Consider the following 20,418-nt stretch of genomic DNA (forward strand, 5'->3'; position numbering starts at 1 on the left):
CACACACACACACACACACACACACACACACACACACACACACACACACACACACACTCATAAACAATACATATACATGTTCATTTCCCTGGAAAATAAGAATACCTAGTATCTACCAATTCACAAGAAATAAGAAAGCAATCCCACGAGGGACAAAGCACCACACACTTACTACATACACTTCCATATTTCTGACACTATTCAATGAAGTAGTTAGATTAGGTTTGGTTAGCTTATGTTACTGTAGCTTAATTTTATCCAATCAACAATGTATCCTTGAAAATAAATATAGCAGAATGAAGTAAAAAATTATAGCAAATTTCTGCCCTTTTTATTAAATACATCAACCTTTCAACAAGAGATGCACAACACAACTCTCACATCAACTGGTGGAGGGACACAGACAGAGTGTGCACCTTACAGAAACAGCAGAATAATAATGACACAATCTGAACAATCCAATACACTTTTCCTTATAAGAACACACCAGCAAAAAAAAAAAAAAAAAAAAAAAAAAAAAAAAATCATTCACAGGACACCCACTAAACTCTGGCCAAAACATAACAGCAGGTGACCCTTGATGAGTGCAGCAAATTGGAAAGCTGCACAGACAGCCTGGTGCCAAATATTCTCCATTACAGTTCATGCTCCATTTCCCATGGCTTACATCATATAACACCTGCCACTTGATTAATTGATGGTTGGTACCTGCCTTGCCCTGCCTTATCCCCCTATATCACTCACACATTACATACATACATACATAGATTATTGCCATCCTCCTATGTTGTATTTTTACATCCCTAGTTTCTCTTCCTTCTATTTTTTCTTTCTTCATTTCTACCATTCTCCCGTCATCACTGTTACATACCCTCCCTTCTCCCATGCTTTATCTCCTGTTGTGTTCCTTGGGTTACAACACTGCCTGCATAATAAGCTTATGTGTTAGCAGTGTGGGGGAGCGAGGCATGAAGGGACTGGTAGACCCCACTACACTCATGAAGAACACCAAACCAAGCTACTCTTAGGATGGATTAAGTTATGTTATGATACCCTGGGATAAAAATCAATAGGTTTGCAGAGAGAGAGAGAGAGAGAGAGAGAGAGAGAGAGAGAGAGAGAGAGAGAGAAATATATTTGCAAATATGAATGGATGTGTGGTCATTTCAGCAAGTGATCTATTCTATCTAGCTTTAATCTGCACTCTCTCTCTCTCTCTCTCTCTCTCTCTCTCTCTCTCTCTCTCTCTCTCTAGTATAAAATGTATTTTTTTCCTCCTGTGAATAATATGTTTAAGTTTGAGTAATGATAATGGCTGATGATGGTAATACAATGCAACAACTTTATTTTCCTGTAGTTTTTCCCACGTTCATTGGCAGTGGCCGGTTCTAACTGGTCTTCCCCACAAAACCCTGCCCTCCATCTCTTCTCCAATCAAACCTCACTCAAAATTCTTCTATGCTGACATAACAAGGATGATGGAAAATTATCAAGGTCAGTAATGGAGATAGGACAAAAATAGTGGATTCAATGTCAATATGAAAAATTTTAAAAAGATAGGAAGGAACTAGTTCTCATATAGTAGATGAGTTGAACAGACTTAGTAATCAAGGTGCAGGTGCTAAGTTATTAGGCAGCTTTTAAAACATCAGACAAATTCATAGATGAGGATGATATATAGGCCAGGTGGTGTAACAGGGAGTCACACGTACACCTGACAGCTTGTTAAGAGTGTCCCTTATTTTCTTATACATATAGTTATGTAGTACATACAACCACCTCTTCTGCCTCATCCTCCAGCCACATTCACTTCTATCATTCTTTTACTCCACATACACCTCTTGCCTCTTTTAATATTAATATATCCATACCTCTTCTATATGAACATAAGTAGGTAACCACATACACAAGACAACAAATATTAAATAGACTCAGATTACCTAATGCCAAATCATGAAAATTGCAGGAAGGAAAGAAAACAGGCAAAAGTTTTTTTAGTAGTGGAGTGAAAAGAAGGAAGATGTGGTTAACTCTGGCATAAAGATAGACAGAGGTGTGAGAAGGGTAGAGATGGCAGGCAGTCACATATTACAATGGTTAAGTTTGTTTGCACTGAAGCACTGCCAAGTCCTCACTGTCTGATACACCTGATTTGGTTCCTGATGCATACCAGCATAAAAGCAGCCACATTCTTATGTTATCTCTGGTTTGTCTGTTTTATCTTCATCTTGCCCCTGCCCCCATCACACTATCTCTCTTGAATTACATGCAGAAGAATTACTACTGAACTGAACTCATTCTTATTCTATTTACTTTATCACTGCAAGTATCTATTTTCATCTTTTTCAGTTTTTTAACACTTCAGCAAATCAAACTTGTGTCAGAGAAAAGCAACAAAAAACTCAGGAATTAAGCTAGTATACCTTCCTTAGGCTTCACTTGTTTCATACAGTAAGTATATGTGAAGCCTCCTTAAGGCTGTATATGGGCATGCCCTGGCTCCCCCACCAGACCAGAACTATGGTGAGGTCAGTAGGTAGAAATAGTACCTAATCAAGCTTGTCCCCACCCCTTGACTTCTGAGACTTGTTCACTGACTCAAGTGTGTTCAGGAATGACCTGTCTATGACCTCCCAAGGAACTCAGCAGCTGGCCAGAGAAGCACCACCTGAAATTCTTTTTTCTCTTTATCCCTTTTTATTAACTCTTCTTTTTATATTTATGTTTGCTTACTGGGAGGACTGCCTAAGTTTAGATCGATTCCACAAGTTTCCCTTGGTCCATTTTCATGGATCTATATGACTAATAATAATACAGTAATAACAATAATGAGGTATGTGCAGCAAGGTATGTACACTTCAAGTATGAAATCACAGTACATAGGTATAAATATAGTGCAATACAAAGACAACACATCAGTGTGGATATGAACTCTTTGTTTGGCACAAATAATAATGAATGAACTGTAGTGTACTTTCCAGCACAGAATACACTGGTGGAGGGTCAAGGCTCAAGGATACATGACTAACTGTGAAATCACCATCTCCATAACCTAGGAAGGGCTATGGGCACCTGGGTGGCCTGCTGCATGCTACCTGCCCAGTGTTAACTTGATTCAGTCACAAGGCCATGACACACACCATGGAGGAACATGCCAGCAGAGAAAGTGGTTCACAATGTGGATGTGCACTGCATATAATATTCCTGCCCTTTTGAAGCACTTACAAGTACCAGGGAAATCTGCACCATCCCCAACACCTAACAAGTGAATCGACCAGTATGCTCAATCCTCTATCCTTTGTACTGCTAAACTCTGAAACTCCTTACCTATTTATGTACTTCATCCTCTTGTCTTTGATCTGAACTGTTTAAAGACATTGCTCAAATTATCCTCTTGACTGCACTGCTTGGACAACTGGCATCTCCAATGATCCCCTTTTTTTTATCTACTTACGTCTTTATCTATTTTCTAAAATTTTTTCTCCCACTGGCCAGATGCCCTCTTGCATAAAAAAGTCATCTGCCTTAGACTGATTGGCTCTATTCTATATATATACAAGAAAATATCAGTATGTGTAGCCTACACATACACCATGTTTTTGTGGCCACCAGTTTGTCACTTTCATGGATACTGTGCTAGGGTAGTCCAAACAAGAAAAGTTGAAATGTTGTTCACTCCACAAGAGGCACCTTGAAGACACCAGCAAGGACAATTTCCAAGACACGATGACAACAAACTGTTCACATGGGTTCCCTCAGGCCAGTCCTTCTTTGATCAGCACATAAGCTCCAGGGTGGAGACTTGTGTTGGAAGCAGACTTTGTATCAAAGAGCAGGGTTTGCATGTGAGCTCCCAAGCATACAACCACTAGTGTCTCCCCCATTCTCCTTTCTATCTTCAGCACAGCCAACAACTTCTTGAAACAGCAAAGACTACCTAGTAATGAGCATAGCCACATAGTTCACTGTTCCCTCATACAAAGTGCTGTCTAGAAGTTGGCATCCTGGTGCAGAAGTGGACTTTTAAGGGTAAAATCTCCATCTTCAGTGTTCACTTGAAGCCATCCGTGCCTGATACCTATGGTAGATCACTAGATTGAGCTTCTGGAAAGGGTTAGATGTGAGAGATCATATCCAGGGGCGCCTAACACAAACACTGCTTCACAGTCCAGAAGGTGACTTGATCAAGGTCTGAGACAACAAGGGAGGTGAAGATGTTCTTCAGTTGCTTGGTAGGAGCCAAGTCTTTGTCGTCCTGGGAGGAGGATGTGGAAGACAGGTGAGGCGCCGCTGCTGATTGTGATGCTTCCGCAGCCTTTTGTTTTCACCATTCTCATCTTCTCTTGTTCCTCACAAAATTGCTCCAACACTTCCTCCTTGCTGTCACCAGATCAGGGCCAAATGGACTGGAGGTAATGTTATTGTGATGCAATTGATAAAACATGCAATTCTCTTCAATAATCACCCCAGCAAATATTTGGCACATCCCAGAAATATAAATAATCTCCTGACTTGTACAAAGTAATGTGAGCAATTTTACAGATTCTAATATCGGAAATGTTTTTGAATTATGTTTAGCATTACTTGGCTAATTCTATCATACAATTTTTCCCATGGATTACTGTACATCTTCTCATAGCTTTCTAAGGACATATCTCCATCATTGCTACAGGGCTGCCAATAGGGATTCTTCATCATGGGAGACCAGACAGGTAAGAACCTACATCAGTAAGCTGCTCTGTCAATTGTGCATCTTTACCACCAATGAATCACAAGCTTGTGGATGAGGATGATTGATGGAAACTAGTGGGCTTGTATCACACCTGGACAACTACATGAAGACTTCTTGTGGCTTCCTTTATGCTACTGTGTTCATATCACTCTTTGAAATGCTTTGCTTGCTAATGCTGTTGGCTTTATAACTTGAAAATAATTTCAGATCAGTCTCCAGATAGTCATTTGGAAAGCTAATATAATTTCGCCATGCTAGCAATGCTTCATCTGTCCTGCACTTGTTGATAATCCGGGTGCACCTTGCAATCTGCACTGTTCATGCTTAGCATTAATTTCGCCGTTTTTATACTTGCGTGGATAGAAGTATCGCTCTGTATCAGTTAGATACAATACCTTACACCACATAGCCTGTGCTCTGATGACCTTATTAGCTATGGTAGTACCTAACCAGGTGAGTGGGTACGGTACCTGAACGTGAGGCACACTCACCTCAGTGCACACGTTAACCGACTACATGCTACCACTTTACGTAAAATACAAAGAAACAATACACAAATATCGGGAAAGAAAAGCGATCCCCAGTCCCTGGAGTGCAAAAGGAGGCGAGTGAGGGGGTCAGGGGGAGGGAAGGGGACAGCGTACCTTGGGCAGCTCACCTCGTCCCCCTAACCAGGTTACCAATCAAGACAAAGTGAAACACACACCAGTTCCAACACCCTGAACACAGCTACATTAGGATGGTACGTGGCGTACGAGGGCCAGCAGGGAGTGAGGGGAGAGCAGCGTACCTTGGGCAGGTCACGGATGTGGTTGGCGTCCAGCAACACCTCCTCCAGACTCCTGGCGTAGCGCAGTATGTCGTCGGGAACACTGCCCAGGGAACAGTGCCGCTTGTCCACGTACTCCACATGCCTGTTACACCCCTTGAAGATGGGGATACACCGAAACATGGCTTTGGGGTCGCGTTAAGCACCACACATAATCAACAAAGCCTCCTCCACTCGGCCTTACACCAGCACAGCGGAACACCCACAGGCCACACCGACAAAGACACAGCCACTCCCTCCCACCCCTTCGCACTGACTGAGCAGTGACGTCACCACACGGTCGCCCAAAGCTGCCAGTGCAGCGGTGTCATGTCGCTACATTCTAATTCAAAAGCAGCAGGAGAAAGTCTGCACGATTGCTTTACACATAATTTAACAACACTATCCCCTTCATTAACAAAGCACAGTAGGTTTTATTGACGTAACTGGAATGTGCAGTGTAAATATAAAAGGAAGGTTTCTCTCCTTAGTTAAATATAGGTATATAATATATATTACTTCGTAATATGTGTGTTAGACCGATGGTAAGGTTATGGTTATTCTAGCCAGGTCTGGTAGCAATTAACTGTAGTCTATTAATTTTAAATATCAATTGGTTCAAGTGATACGTTGATACTTTTATTTTTTCGAATGCAAAATGATTGTGCTAAATCCTTTCGTGATAAATCAATATGGAAAAGTTTGCTCCGTCGCTCGCTATCCCAAGGGCAATTTTAAAATGAAGACTATCATGTCTCTCGAGCAACAAACCCCGCTAGATCTTGCCTGACATTAACGTAGCGGTTAAATCTTTAAATGGCGCTGAGATGTAGCAATGCGTTCACTAACACTAACTTGGCAACTCTAACAGGCCAGGCAGCGCCCCGCCATCTCTCGTCAACCTCGCCAACCTTTCTCACTCGAGCACTCATAGTAAATGGAATCTATAAGCATGAAGCAAAGTAACGCCTTCACTGTTCCTTTTAAAGAGTTGACTCATAAGTAAGAAATTCTCTTCATTAATGAAAAAAAAAGGAAACCGCTGGAAAGGAACGCAGCCGATTTAAAAGGATCAACCAACGCCCTTAAATCTCTCTCTCTCTCTCTCTCTCTCTCTCTCCAGAATACACAGATAAATCCTTATCCCGCAATGGTCACAAGAGGGGTGTCTTCCAGAGATGTCTTTATCCAACGGCGCTTCTCAAATGTTTCTTCGTTATCGCCTTCTCTTTTCTCCTCCCGAATCGTGAGAATATTCCTTCGATGCTTTCTTCTTCAAACAATAGTCAGTGTTCATGTTGCGGGTTGTGTATTGAAGTAAAGTTCCTCGTTAAGTCCATCCCAGCACTGAAAATCAGAAAAGCTTTGCTCTCTTCCCACGATTATTTGCAACCCATTAATGTTTACAATTTTACGTAAGTTCTTGCAAATGGTACTCCTCTTCTTAAGATAGAGAACTTATTTATCTGATAGTAAATCTGTAAAAAAAAAAATAATAATAATAACAACAAGTGGTACTTTAAGTTTATGGGGCCTTTTCAAAATAGTAGAGTGGAAGTACATAAGTGTTTCATGATTTATGGTCCCATGTTACGTTTCCCTGTAATGTATACTATATATTTCTGTATTTTTTATACTCTACCCTTATGTCTTTGTCCATCCTCTTCCTTTGTTGTATTTAATTATCAATGCAACAATAAATGTATCAGTCAATCAATCAATGATTTATGGTCCTAAGCCTAGGTACAGTGATCATAATACTTTCTGTTCTAACACACTTGAATAGTGATAACTTATTGAAAGCTATCATGTCACATTTTGCTGGGGCCAGTACTTCATAGGTGTAGCTACATTTCGTAATGAGACTACCATAAAGGTGGGTTCATATGTGCCATTTGGGACTAAAATTTTACTTATGTTGAGTTTCCGCCTCAAAATCGGTGGCTAGTGACTGGAGAAAGCAGTTGCAAAACAAGACCAACATGTTGATCTTTTTAGTCGATTTGCGACTTTATTTACGCCGTGACGTCACGGAGTATGCTTTCAAAATGTGGTCTCCAGTGTATAGAGAAGAGGATGTTATTAGAGTTGGTGAAGGAAAAAGAACACATCTGAGACCCCAGAAATGAATTATACAGAAAAAGAAGAAGGAAAAAAAAAAAAAAAAGATTGTGCAAACCGTTGTTTGACGAAATGGCTGTCATTTCACAAGAACTGTTTCCCTCAATGCAGGGTGTTGTTGGAGGTGAGGACTGAAGACTTGTCAGGATTTAATCTGATCGCAATTGTGCAGTCTTAAAGATTAAAAATTTTCTTACGAGAAATGTAGGCTAATTTAGTGTGGTAGACACCCCTTTCTTCCTTTCTACTTAGCCAGGGACGTATCCACAGGCATTTTCTGTTCTGTCGACTCTTCCGTTAAGTCAAAAGAAGAGCAACCACCGCTTCGGCATCATCACTGTAGGAAGACACCTTGGCGGGTAGCTGTTTGTTGACATTCACTGCCCGCCAAAGTGCCAACTAGTTGATACTTTCCAGGCGCTACGTGTGACACTTTCCGACTAGAAGGGATGAGTCGGAACCTCTACGTATGTAAAATTTCAGTCACAAATTGGCACGTGTGAACCCACCTTAACAGTTCACTTCTACAATCTTTAGATAAAAACATCACTTGTTACCTGACTGAACACATGCCTGCGATGTAAGGTGAATTAGAATAATAATGAAAAAAATATGTAGTACAACTTTCCAAATTAATATTGTGTTCTAACTCATAAAAAAAAAAGTCCCCTCACAATTGGTCTGCAAACTTGCTCCAAGAAAAATCCAGATGCAAGATAAGACACATCAAGGTCTATCCTCTAACTAAAAACATGATTCCTATTGAATAAAATGCCCAGGCTGACATTTAGTTTTGTCTGTAATCATTATCATTCTTCATACATGGATTAAAAACTGAGCAGTAATACACCTCTCAGGAAATAAACTGCTTGATTGTGTCAACAAAATTCAATCTCATTCAATTAGCATTCCTTGTAGAAACTGGATGCCTCAAATTCAAGGGCATTTCTTAGGACATCTCATATCAAGGAATGGTGATCTCATATATGATTCACAGTCAAAACTTCTCATTTTAGGTTAGGTTCAATTATCTATTAAGTGCTGGACTGAAAAATAAAAGGAAACTTCTGCATTTTCCTTCAGTAGAGGAACATTTAAAGAAAGTATGCAAGTGATTCTCATTTACTATATTGATTTTTTCAGGATGTAACAAATTATTCTCAAATAACAACAGTCTCCAGGCCAATTTTACCTTCAGTTTTTAAAATATTTTAAAACCATACAAATGCTATTCCAATAATTGACTATGGGTTATGTAAAAAAGCTGATGAGGTATAAGTGTGAGAGAGAGAGAGAGAGAGAGAGAGAGAGAGAGAGAGAGAGAGAGAGAGAGAGAGAGAGAGAGAGAGAGAGAGAGAGAGAGAGAGAGAGAGAGAGAGAGAGAGAGAGAGAGAGAGAGAGAGAGAAACAAGACACAGACAAAAAACATTACATCATTTTTATGCTAAAATTACAAATACTCATACACGTAGAAAACACACTACATTTTCAACTAGTCACACATAAATGCAGCGGAACCCAATCACTATCTACCACGGGTAAACAATACAAAATTAAGTAACAAAAATCAATAAATTAACTCACTTAATCTCTCCCTCTTTCTTTCTCTCTTTCACCACAAGTGTTACCTCTAAGCTCTGTGAAACACTCCACCCTAAAGATGTGCTGGAGGCAGGAACATCACCCTTCTCTGTGTGGGATAACTACATACAAATACTACTTTGTTGTCTCTTGGGAGGTAAAAATAGGCCACTTGTCTGTCACATCTTTCCACTGTGTCTTGCCATCAGCAAGGTTCTTGATTGTGAGTGGGACTTCCTCAATCTGAGTGGAAAAGCAATGAAAGATTAATCTGATTAATCCTTAGAGTGCTAAAGACAAAATGACATTTTCATTTATTTATTTATTTTTTTTATGTAAGAAGGTAAATCTGGCAAGAGCAACAAAAACAATTAAGGAAAAAGACCCACTTTGATGCTAGTCTCTGACCAGATCTGAGAGAATTAGCCAAAAAGAATGGGATAAAGTCTTGAGCAATTCCATGACTTTAATGAATGAAACAGTACAGCTTTTGAAAAATCTGCTCAATTCAGTCACTTTTTGAAAATGTACATCAAAGTTGCACTAGACCATTTTATACAACATGAGAGGAGGTCATAGCAGTTGTCTCTTCACTAGTTTATGACCACCAACAAAATAGGAATTAACAGCATCAGTTGATGCTTTTTCATCTCATTGGTTCTACTATAACTTCTTATAAATTTTAGAATTGCTGACACAATGAACTCCATCTACTACTCTGCTTTTCTATAGCCTGAGTTCATTACTTCAATCTCTCACCTAGTAGGTTGTATCCTTGTCATTATTCTTTTCATCCAACTTTTCTATATTCATTTACTGTTTCTTTCTCCAGTTATTCCAAAAGTTTGAAAAATATGCACTTTCCTAATTAATCTCTGACACTGTCTACTTCTCAAACTTAAGATTTCATGCAGTACAATTTTACTGATCTTGTTCCATTGTGTCATAGTTAGTGCATTATTATAGTGACTTGTTCCCACAGTGACCACAATACTCACCGGCATGCGGACTTGCTGTGTGGAATCCCTCTCCCTGACTGTGACAGTGTGTGGCACCTTGTTCACAGTATCAAAGTCCACAGTGATACCTAAGGGGATACCAATCTCATCTGTTCGAGCATACCGCCGGCCGATGGATCCAGTAGAGTCATCAATTTTCACCGATAAGTTCATCTCCGTCAATGCGTCAGCTGGCAGTAAAAAATGTTGGTGTTAGTGTTTTTTTTTAATTCTGACAAAAGCAATCCAGTACAATACTGAGAAAAAAACTGTGATGTGATACTTTCTTTCCAAAAGCACTGGAAAAGTGTTGAGTTAACTGAGAGATGACAAATTACATCTGACCAAGATATGTCATTACTTCTTCATATGGGTATAATTGAGTAACAATAAGGCTTATACTATAGTAAAGATAGAGTTTAACTTATAACTAAAAGAACACAATACAAAATGATATTCATTAGTAAGAGACTGTCACTGTCACCATCACAAGAGAAGCAGCTTGAGGAGGCAGAGGGACCTGGAGGCACTCACCCAACTGTGTGGTGAATGGCACAAACTCCTGCTTGTTAGACAATGGGAGAACAGAGACCTTGATGGGTGCTACAACAGTTGCTAGGGAGAAGAAAGTGCGCTTATCATCATCTTCACGCACTCTGTCAGAAAAAAAACAGAAATATTAAAAGTTGTGGGCAGTGTGTGTGTGTGTGTGTGTGTGTGTGTGTGTGTGTGTGTGTGTGTGTGTGTGTGTGTGTGTGTGTGTGTGTGTGTGTGTGTGTGTGTGTGTGTGTGTGTGTTTACCTAGTTGTAGTTTTACAGGGCCTGGGCTTTATGCTCGTGTGGCCCCGTCTCCATATCTACACTTATCCAATCTTACTTTAAAAGTATGCACACTCGTTGCAGACACTACTTCTTCATTCAAACTGTTCCACGTCTCAATACATCTTTGCGGGAAACTATACTTTTTAAAATCTCTTACACATCTTCCCTTCCTCAGCTTCTTACTATGCGATCTTGTGCTTCGACTGGCATATTCTTCTCTCAGGATCAGATACTCATTGTCCACTTGGTACATTCCATTATCAATTTATAAACTTGTATGAGATCCCCTCTCTCCCTTCTCTGCTCCAATGTTGGAAGATCCATAGCCTTTAGTCTCTCCTCATATGTCATCCCTTCAAGTTCTGGGACCATTCTTGTAGCCATTTTTTGTAATCTCCCCAGCTTCCTTATGTGTTTCTTTTTGTGAGGGATCCACACTACTCCTGCATATTCCAATCTGGGTCTTATTATAGTACTTATCAGTTTCTTCATCATTTCTTTGTCCATGTAGTGAAATGCTATTCCAATATTCCTTAGCAAATTGTATGTCTTTCGAAAATTCTATCAATATGGCTTGCCGGTTGATTATTTTCTTCCATCGTCACTCCCAAATCCTTTTCCTTCTTTACTTTCTCCAGTTCTACTCCATGTGTGTGTGTGTGTGTGTGTGTGTGTGTGTGTGTGTGTGTGTGTGTGTGTGTGTGTGTGTGTGTGTGTGTGTGTGTGTGTGTATTTTACGGGAGGGAAGCCTATGCTCGTGTTGTCCCGTCTGTATCTCACAGTGTCTAATTTTCTCTTAAAAGTCGTGTATAGACTGCACACACCACCTCTCTGTCCAGTCCGTTCCATATATCTATCACTCTATGGGGGAAGCTGTTTTTCTTGAAGTCTCTTCTGTAGTTGTCTTTTCTGAGTTTTAGTCCATGTCCTCTTGTGTCCCTTCTGTCCCTCTTCAGCAGGTCGATCCTATCAGGAAGCTCCATATTATTCATTATTCTGTAGATGGTCAACAGGTCGCCTCTTTCTCTTCTCTGCTCCAGTGTTGGTAATTCCAGTCTCTCCAGTCTCTTTTCATACATAAGAGCCGACAAGGTTGGGGCCAGTTTGGTGGCCGCTCTTTGTATCCTTTCAATTTTCCTGATATTCTTCCTCGTGTTAGGTGACCACAGTACTGCTGCATACTCCAGTCATGGTCTGATCAAGGATACCAATAACTTTTTCACCATATCTTCATCAATATATGAGAATGCAATTCTAATATTTCTCAGTAAGTTGTAGGTCTCACCAACAATTTTATTTATATGTTTATTGGGGGACATTTCTTTTGTTATGAGAACTCCCAGGTCCTTTTCACTTTCCACCTTCTTAATCTTCTCTTCTCCAAGTTTATATTGTCTTGTTATCCTATTTTTGCTCTTCCCAAATTCCATTATGCTACATTTCTTAATGTTGAATTCCATCTCCCATCTTTTACTCCATTCCCATAGTCTATCTAAGTCCTGCGTGTGACCCAACTTTCTTCAAAAGTTTTGCGTCATCTGCAAAGAAACTCATATAGCTTTCTACTCCTTCGTCCATGTCATTTATGTATATTGCAAACATAATTGGGGCCAACACAGAACCTTGCAGAACCCCACTTATAACTTCCTTCCAGGTGGACTCCTTATCTCTAATTGTCACTCTCATAGTTCTTCCAGTTAGGAAATCCTTCATCCATTCCAGCAATTTTCCTTTTATTCCCCTATATCTTCCAGTCTTCTTATTAATTTTCTGTGTGGAACTTTATGAAATGCTTTTTTAAAATCTAAAAATACACTGTCAACCCATCCATCTCTTTCCTGTGTTATGTCTATGACTCTAGAGTAAAAGCATATAAGGTTTGTTACACATGATCTTCCTTTTGTAAAGCCAAATTGTCTTTCATTAATTATATTTTTTTCTTCCAAATGTTTGGTCCATCTTTCTTTGATCACACATTCACATATTTTAGCTATTGTACTTGTTAGGGACACTGGCCTGTAATTTGTTGGGTTCCTCCTTTATATATTGGCACAATATTGGCTTTTTTCCAGTCTTCTGGAATTTTTCTCTTTTCAATAGAACATTTTATTATATTGTATACCTTTTTTGCCAGCTCTTCTCTACACTCTATCAATATCTTATTTGCAATTCCATCTGGACCATGTGATTTTCTTACATCTAAATTTCTTAGTTGTATCATTATTTCATGCTCCGAAATAACGATATCTCTCATCGCAGGAGATTTATTTCCTAGTTCTTCATAATTAATGCTTTTTTTCTCTTGTAAAAACTTCTTGAAAGTATCTGTTCATTATTTCAGCCATTTCCAATTCATCACTGTATTCGTTATTTTCATAAACTAGTTTCTCTATCTCGTGTTTGTTTTTTAACTTTCCATTTATATATCTATAAAAGATCTTTGGCTGATCCTTGCATTTTTCAATTATGTTTTTCTCAGTTTTTCTTTTCTTCTCTTCGTATTTTAACATAATTATTCCTTTCTCTGATGTAGTCTTGCCACTTCCTTGGACATTTGTCTTTTCTCCGTATCTTCCACGTTCTATCCCTTCTATCTCTTGCTTCTTCACATTTCTATTAAACCATTCTTCCTTATATTTGTCTTTAATTTTCAGTCTCGGTACATATCTATTCACTCCATCATTATAAATTTCTTTAAATGTCATCCACTTTTCCTCCACTCCTGCCTGGTTGTCAAATTTAGTCCAGTCTGTCTTTTGGAAAAAGTCTTTGAGTTCTCTAAAATTTATTTTGCTATATGTCAATCTTCCTTTTCTATGTTTTTCATTCCGTTCATTCCTAATCACTTCCTTGAAGGTCGCTACTATTAGTACATGATCACTTTTTGCCAAAGGTGTCTTATACTCTACTCCATCCACAATTTCAGGTTCCATTGTAAATAATAAATCCAGTCTTGATGGCTCTTCACTATTCCTAAATCTGGTGTTTTCTTGAATCCACTGTGTCATTGTATATTCCATAGTTAACTCAAGTAACGTGTAACCCCATGAATCCTCATTTTTCTCTGTAGTCATATCTTCGCAGTGCACTTCCTTACAGTTGAAGTCCCCCATTATTACAATATTTCTTTTCTTTTCTAATATTTTGATTAGTGAGTGTTCAAAACTTCCTCATATTCTCTTAGACTCCAAGATCTTGTCTTGGGTGGTACACAGCAGACTACAAATTCTCTCTTCTCCATGTAATTTTTTTCAACCACAACTGATATAATTTCTGCACTGTTTTTGCCATAATTCACGTTAGTTACCTTTAGGTTTTTTTTGCTTAGTATCACCACTCCTCCAACCTGCTTCGCTTTTCTATTTTTCATATAGATATTGTACAGCCCGTTCCCAATGGGGTTTAGTGTCAGTTGATCCCTTAGTTTTGTTTCTGTGATCCCCATTATGTCAGGCTCAACCTCTTTAATTAAGTCATTCAATTCATTATCCCTGAGACGAGTCCATTTATATTAGTATAAGCAACTTTTAATTTTCCACATTTCCCCTCATTTCCTCCTCTGCTCTTTCTTCTCTTTCCTTGATGTACTATTTCCTCAGTCTCATGTTCCAAACTTTCAAAAAAAACTTTTTTTTCTCAGTCTCTGTATGTTTCTCATTTCTTTCTTTCACTTCGTTTCTCAATTCTTTCAATCTTTCTCTCTCTTCCAAATTCATGTCTCTTTTTATCCATACATCTTTGTATACATCTGAATGAGCTAGTTTTCCTGCTCTCGTCAGAAGTTCTTCCACTGCTACTTGGGATCTCAGTTTTATTTTCAGAGGTCTTACATGTCCATCACTGTATCTCTCCATCCTGTACACTTCTTCTATTTCACTATCAAGACTTTGTCCTTCATCCTGAATCGTATTTATTATGTCTCTTGCCAACTCTTTCTCTTCTTTTTCCCTTACATACCAGATTGGATTTTTCTTTTCTTCCAAACCCCATACTACAATACATTTCTTCTTGTCAACTGTGTCTCTGACTAGGTCTTCCTTCTCCTTAATGACCTGTATTACTGTGTCGTTTGTCCTGTCTTGTATTTGCCTTTTCACTATTTCATTAAAACTCATTTTCTGGTTCTCACTTTCCTTTTTCAATTCATCCTTTAATTTTTCCTGTAATTCCTCTTTCACTTTTTGTTGTTGTCTTGCACCTTCTGGTTCATTTCCTGAATAATGTCCTCATAATTGTTGCACTTTTCCTTCAGAGATTCATTTTCTTAAACGTTTGAGACAATCCATTTTTTGTTTTATTTCGACATTATCCGATTTCACACTCTCAAAACACTTGAGTTTATCCTTTAAGTCAGCGTTTTCCTTCTCCAGATTCTTCATCCTCTCAGATAAGTTAGCCATCACTTACTTCCCTTATAAAGAATACATCCTTTTCTAATGCTGCCAACTTCACGTTATACCTTCTTTCATCCCTCTCTCTAAAACCATGAAAATGCTCCATTTTCATTGACCCAATATCTCTTAAACCTTGTGGTGTCTCGTAAACTTCTCTCCTCGCTGTCAGTATATCGTTACCACTATCCCCGGACCCCTTCCTCACTCCAGTTGTTATTTTTCACTCGTTTCACTGTTTTCCCTTCACTTTTAGAAACAGGACACCTGTAGCGATATCTCCCGTCCCAAAATATACAACCAGGCTGGTCAGAAGTCTTCCAGGCTCCAATTCTGGGGTAGATAACATTGCGCCACAAATGTCGATGTGTTTGTGTGTGTGTCATGTGTGTGTGTGTGTGTGTGTGTGTGTGTGTGTGTGTGTGTGTGTGTGTGTGTGTGTGTGTGTGTGTGTATTTACCTAATTGTATTTACCTAATTGTAACATACGGAAAAGAGCTATGCTCGTGTTGTCCCGTCTCCATATCTATTAATGTCCAGCTTTTCTTAAAATCATGAATATTCCTTGCGTTGACCACTTCCACGTCTAAACTATTCCATGCTTCCACCCTTCTATGAGGAAGCTATATTTTTCACATCTCTCCTATAAGTGGCCATTTTAGTTTTTCCCATGCCCTCTCGACATTCTTTCATTCCACATACACAGATCTTCCCTATCCATTTTTCCATGCCAATCATCACTCTGTATATTGCTATCAGGTCTCCCCTTTCTCTTCTGTTTTCCAGGGTTGGAAGTTGCATTCTTTTCAGTCTGTCTTCATAAGTCAAATCTCTTAAGTCAGGCACCATTTTTGTTGCAGCCCTCTGTACTTTCTCTAGTTTCCTTATGTGTTTCTTTAAGTTCGAGCCCACTGTATTGTTGCATATTCAAGCCTCGGTCTTATCATTGCAGTAATTATTTTCTTCATCATTTCTTCATCTAAATATCTGAACGCCACTCTTATGTTCCTCAATAAGTTCAATACTTCTCCAATTATTTTGTTTATATGTCTCTCTGGCGATAGGTCATTGGTAATTGTCACCCCAAGGTCTTTTCTTCATGACTGGTTTTATGTCTTCATTTCCTATCTTGTACATACTCCTGATTCTTCTTTCACTCTTGCCAAACTCTATTTTCTTGCATTTTGTCGTGTTGAACTCCATTTGCCATGTACAGCTCCATTTCCATATTCTGTCCAAGTCTTCCTGGAGTAGTTCGCAATCTTTGTCACATCTCACTTTTCTTAACAATTTTGCATCGTCTGCAAATAGGCTCACATAACTGGACACCCCATCCACCATGTCATTTATGTAGACGCGAACATTACTGGTGCCAACACTGATCCCTGTGGAACTCCACTCTCCACCAAGCCCCATTCTGATGGTCTGTCCTTAATTATTGTTCTCATTTCTCTTCCTACCAAAAGTCTTCCATCCATTTTAGTAAACTGCCATGCACTCCTCCTACCATTTCAAGTTTCCAGATCAGTCTCCGGTGTGGTACCTTATCAAAGGCCTTTTTTAAATCCAGATATATTCCATCAGCCCAACCATCTCTTTCCTGTATTACATCTATCACCCTCGAATAGTAACATATCAGGTTTGTCGTGCATGAACGCCCTTTTCTAAAACCAAATTGACACTCACAAAGTATGTCATTTTCTCCAAGAAGTCTGTCCATCTATTCTTCACCACCCTCTCACACATCTTAGCTACCACACTTGTAAGTGACACTGGTCTATAGTTCAATGGGTCTCTCTTGTTACCTGATTTATAGATTGGGACAATGTTAGCTCTTTTCCAGTCTTGGGGCACTACACCTTCCCTTAATGAGGCATCAATTACTTCACAAACTTTTTCTGCCAGTTGCTCCTGCATTCTCTTAAAATCCATCCTGATACCCCATCAGGTCCCACAGCTTTTCTCACTTCTAAACTCCCCATCATATTCTTGATCTCCTCCACAGTTACTTGAAACTCCTTCATAATCCCTTTCTGTTCCATTACCAGTGGTTTGTCAAAAGCAGTCTCCTTTGTGAATACCTTCCGAAAGCATCCATTCATAGCCTCTGCCATTTCCTGGGATCTTCACTGCATACTCCATTTACTTCTAAACTTTCAATACTTTCTCTATTTTTGATGTTGTTGTTCACATGTCTGTAAAAAGCCTTGGTTGGTCTTTACATTTATCAATTATATCCTTTTCTTGTTTCTTTCTTTCTTCTCTTCTAATCAACACATATTCATTTCTTGCTCTTTTGTAACTTTCCCACTGCTTAATCCGTCTTTTCCTTCTCCACCTCTTCCATGCATCCTCTTTTCTTGTTCTAGCCTTTTCACATCTATCGTTAAACCAGTCCTGCTTTCCAACTTCTCTATGTTGTCTTATTGGTACAAATTTTTCTCACCTTCTTTGTATATTTTTATAAATTCCTTCCACTTTTCATTTGCTCCTTAGCACTCTTGAATTTCATCCAATTTGTCTCTTGAAAGAATTTCTTTAGGTTTCCAAAATCTGTCTTGGCATAATTCCATCTTCCCACTTTATATTCTTCATTTCTTCTAGATTTCTCTTCATCTATCACCTTGAACTCCAAAACTGCATGATCACTCTTTGCTAAAGGGCACTCCACCCTCATCTCCTCAATGACCATTGGCTCTGTACTAAAGACCAAGTCCAGTCTTGACGATGCTCCCTCTCCTCCAAACCTAGTATCTTCTTTGACCCACTGAGTTAACACATTTTCCATTGCCAGTGTCAATAGTGTATTTCCCCATGTTGTCTCTGATCCTTCCATTGACCAGTCCTCCCAACACACCTCTTTACAATTAAAATCTCCCATCATTATAGTTCGTTCACAGCCACCCAACATTTCTTCCAGACATGTTCCTGTATCACTTATCATTTCTTCATATTCCTGTACTGACCATGCATTTGTCTTAGGTGGTACGTACACCACTATGTAGTGCCTCTTTTTCCTTCATTAGTTTCTGCTCTGATCTTTAGCACTTCTGCCTTTCCCATACCTTCTTTCACTTGATCCACCTTTATATCTTTTTTAACCAGCAACATCACTCCTCCTCCCATCTTACCTACTCTATTTCTTTTCCAAACATTATATTTCCCTTCTCCAACCATCATCAGGTCTTCTCCCTCTCTCAGTTTTGTTTCAGTAAGACCCACAATATCTGGGTTCTTGTCCCTCAAGTAATCGTTGAGTTCTAAAATCCCGATATCACTCCATTTATGTTGGAATACATTACATTCCGCTCATACGTAAGTTTCTTTAGTCCTTTCTTGCTGTACTTTTCTGGGTTATGAACCACTTCCTCAGTCTCATATCCAAGATTCTCCAGAAAAACTCTTTCTTCTCCTCTTCTGTCCTCTCTTCATTTTTTTCAAAGCCTCCTTTCTCAACTCATTTAACATTTCTCTTTCCTTTTCACCGAGATCTCTTCTCAACCAAATCTTCCTTGTTGTTTCCTGCTGGGCTAGCCTCCATGACTTCTCCACCAATTCATCTACATCCTTTTGTGACTTAAGTTTGATTCTTATTGTGTGTGTGTGTGTGTGTGTGTGTGTGTGTGTGTGTGTGTGTGTGTGTGTGTGTGTGTGTGTGTGTGTGTGTGTGTGTGTATTTACCTAGTTGTATTTACCTAGTTGTAGTTTTACAGGGCCTGGGCTTTATGCTCGTGTGGTCCCGTCTCCATATCCACACTTATCCAATTTTTTTAAACTATGTACACTCTTTGTGTGTGTGTGTGTGTGTGTGTGTGTGTGTGTGTGTGTGTGTGTGTGTGTGTGTGTGTGTGTGTGTGTGTGTGTGTGTGTGTGTGTGTGTGTGTGTGTGTGTGTATTTACCTAGTTATTGCCTAGTTGTATATTATAGGCTTTAAGTGGGACTCATAGTGACCTGTCTCCATATCTACATTTGTCCAACTTTTTCCTTAAATTTGTGCACACTTTCTGCTGCTACAATCTCTTTACTCAATCCATTCCAAATATCCACCATCCTATGTGGAAAATTTTACTTTTTAATGTTTCTCGAACACTGACTTTTCTTGATCTTTTTAAGTGTCTACTTGTTTGCCTACCTCCATCTTCCATCAGTGATACCAGGTCTTTTCTGTCTATCTTTTCCATATGGTTTACCAACTTATACATCACTATTAGATCTGCTCTTTCCCATCTGTCCTTCAAAGATGATAGTTCCATTTCCTAAGTCTTTCATCATAGGGAAGATTCCTTATTTCTGGCACCATCTTTTTAGCAGTCCTTTGGATTCTTTCTATTTTCTTGATGTCCTTCTGCTTATATGGTGACTACACCACTGTTGCATATTTTAGTCTAGGTCTTATCATAGTGGTTATGATCTTTTCATCATACTCCTGTCCATGTAGTCAAATGCCACCCTGATGTTAGTTAGTGTCCTGTATGTTGAAGCAAATAACCCATTTATGTGTTTTTCTGGAGTCAGGGTGTCTTGTATAATCACTCCCAGGTCTTTTTCTTCACTCCTTTTCAATATAATCTCTTCTCCCATTTTATATTTCCACGTAGGTCTTCTATTACTTTTATCACTTCCATTACATGGCATTTCCTGGTATTAAATTCTGATTTCCATTGTTGGCTCCACTTCCAGATCTTGTTAATATCTTTCAGTAATTCCCTACAGTCTTCAATGTTCCTTACTACTCTCAAAAGTTTCACATCATCTGCAAACAAATTTATGTAACTACTCAGACCCTCTTGTATATCATTAATATATACTTGGAACATAACTGGTGCCAGCACTGAACCCTGTGGTATGCCACTATAGTAAAACTAAATTGTACTGATCCGTAGGGTGTTGTTTGCCATTCTGCCAGATTTCCAACTAAAACATTCAGCCTATATTACTCACAGTTCTTTAATCTAGTATTATCA

General features: G+C 39.0%; 2 protein-coding genes across 22 annotated transcripts in view; both read right to left on the reverse strand.

The window, feature by feature from the left end:
* Positions 1 to 5,817, reverse strand: part of LOC123509580 (protein scribble homolog) — a 174,394-nt gene extending 168,577 nt beyond the window's left edge. For 18 of the 20 annotated variants that reach the window (XM_045263969.1, XM_045263963.1, XM_045263957.1 and 15 more), the window contains exon 1: positions 5,523 to 5,817. In XM_045263969.1, the coding sequence (XP_045119904.1) occupies positions 5,523 to 5,684 (162 nt within the window). In that variant the 5' untranslated portion in view covers positions 5,685 to 5,817. The remainder of the gene's footprint in view (positions 1 to 5,522) is intronic. The other 2 variants (XM_045263972.1, XM_045263966.1) reach the window with 1 other exon arrangement.
* A 2,950-nt stretch (positions 5,818 to 8,767) lies between these two features.
* LOC123509674 (glycine--tRNA ligase-like) overlaps positions 8,768 to 20,418 on the reverse strand; it is a 41,850-nt gene continuing 30,199 nt past the window's right edge. For both annotated transcript variants that reach the window (XM_045264142.1, XM_045264143.1), the window contains 3 exons: positions 10,775 to 10,896; positions 10,241 to 10,431; positions 8,768 to 9,485 (listed from right to left, as the gene is read on the reverse strand). In XM_045264142.1, coding sequence (XP_045120077.1) covers positions 9,378 to 9,485; positions 10,241 to 10,431; positions 10,775 to 10,896 — 421 coding nt within the window. In that variant the 3' untranslated portion in view covers positions 8,768 to 9,377. The remainder of the gene's footprint in view (positions 9,486 to 10,240; positions 10,432 to 10,774; positions 10,897 to 20,418) is intronic.

The sequence above is a fragment of the Portunus trituberculatus genome, chromosome 27 (genome assembly GCF_017591435.1).
Source record: "Portunus trituberculatus isolate SZX2019 chromosome 27, ASM1759143v1, whole genome shotgun sequence".
Taxonomy (NCBI): Eukaryota; Metazoa; Arthropoda; class Malacostraca; order Decapoda; family Portunidae; genus Portunus; species Portunus trituberculatus.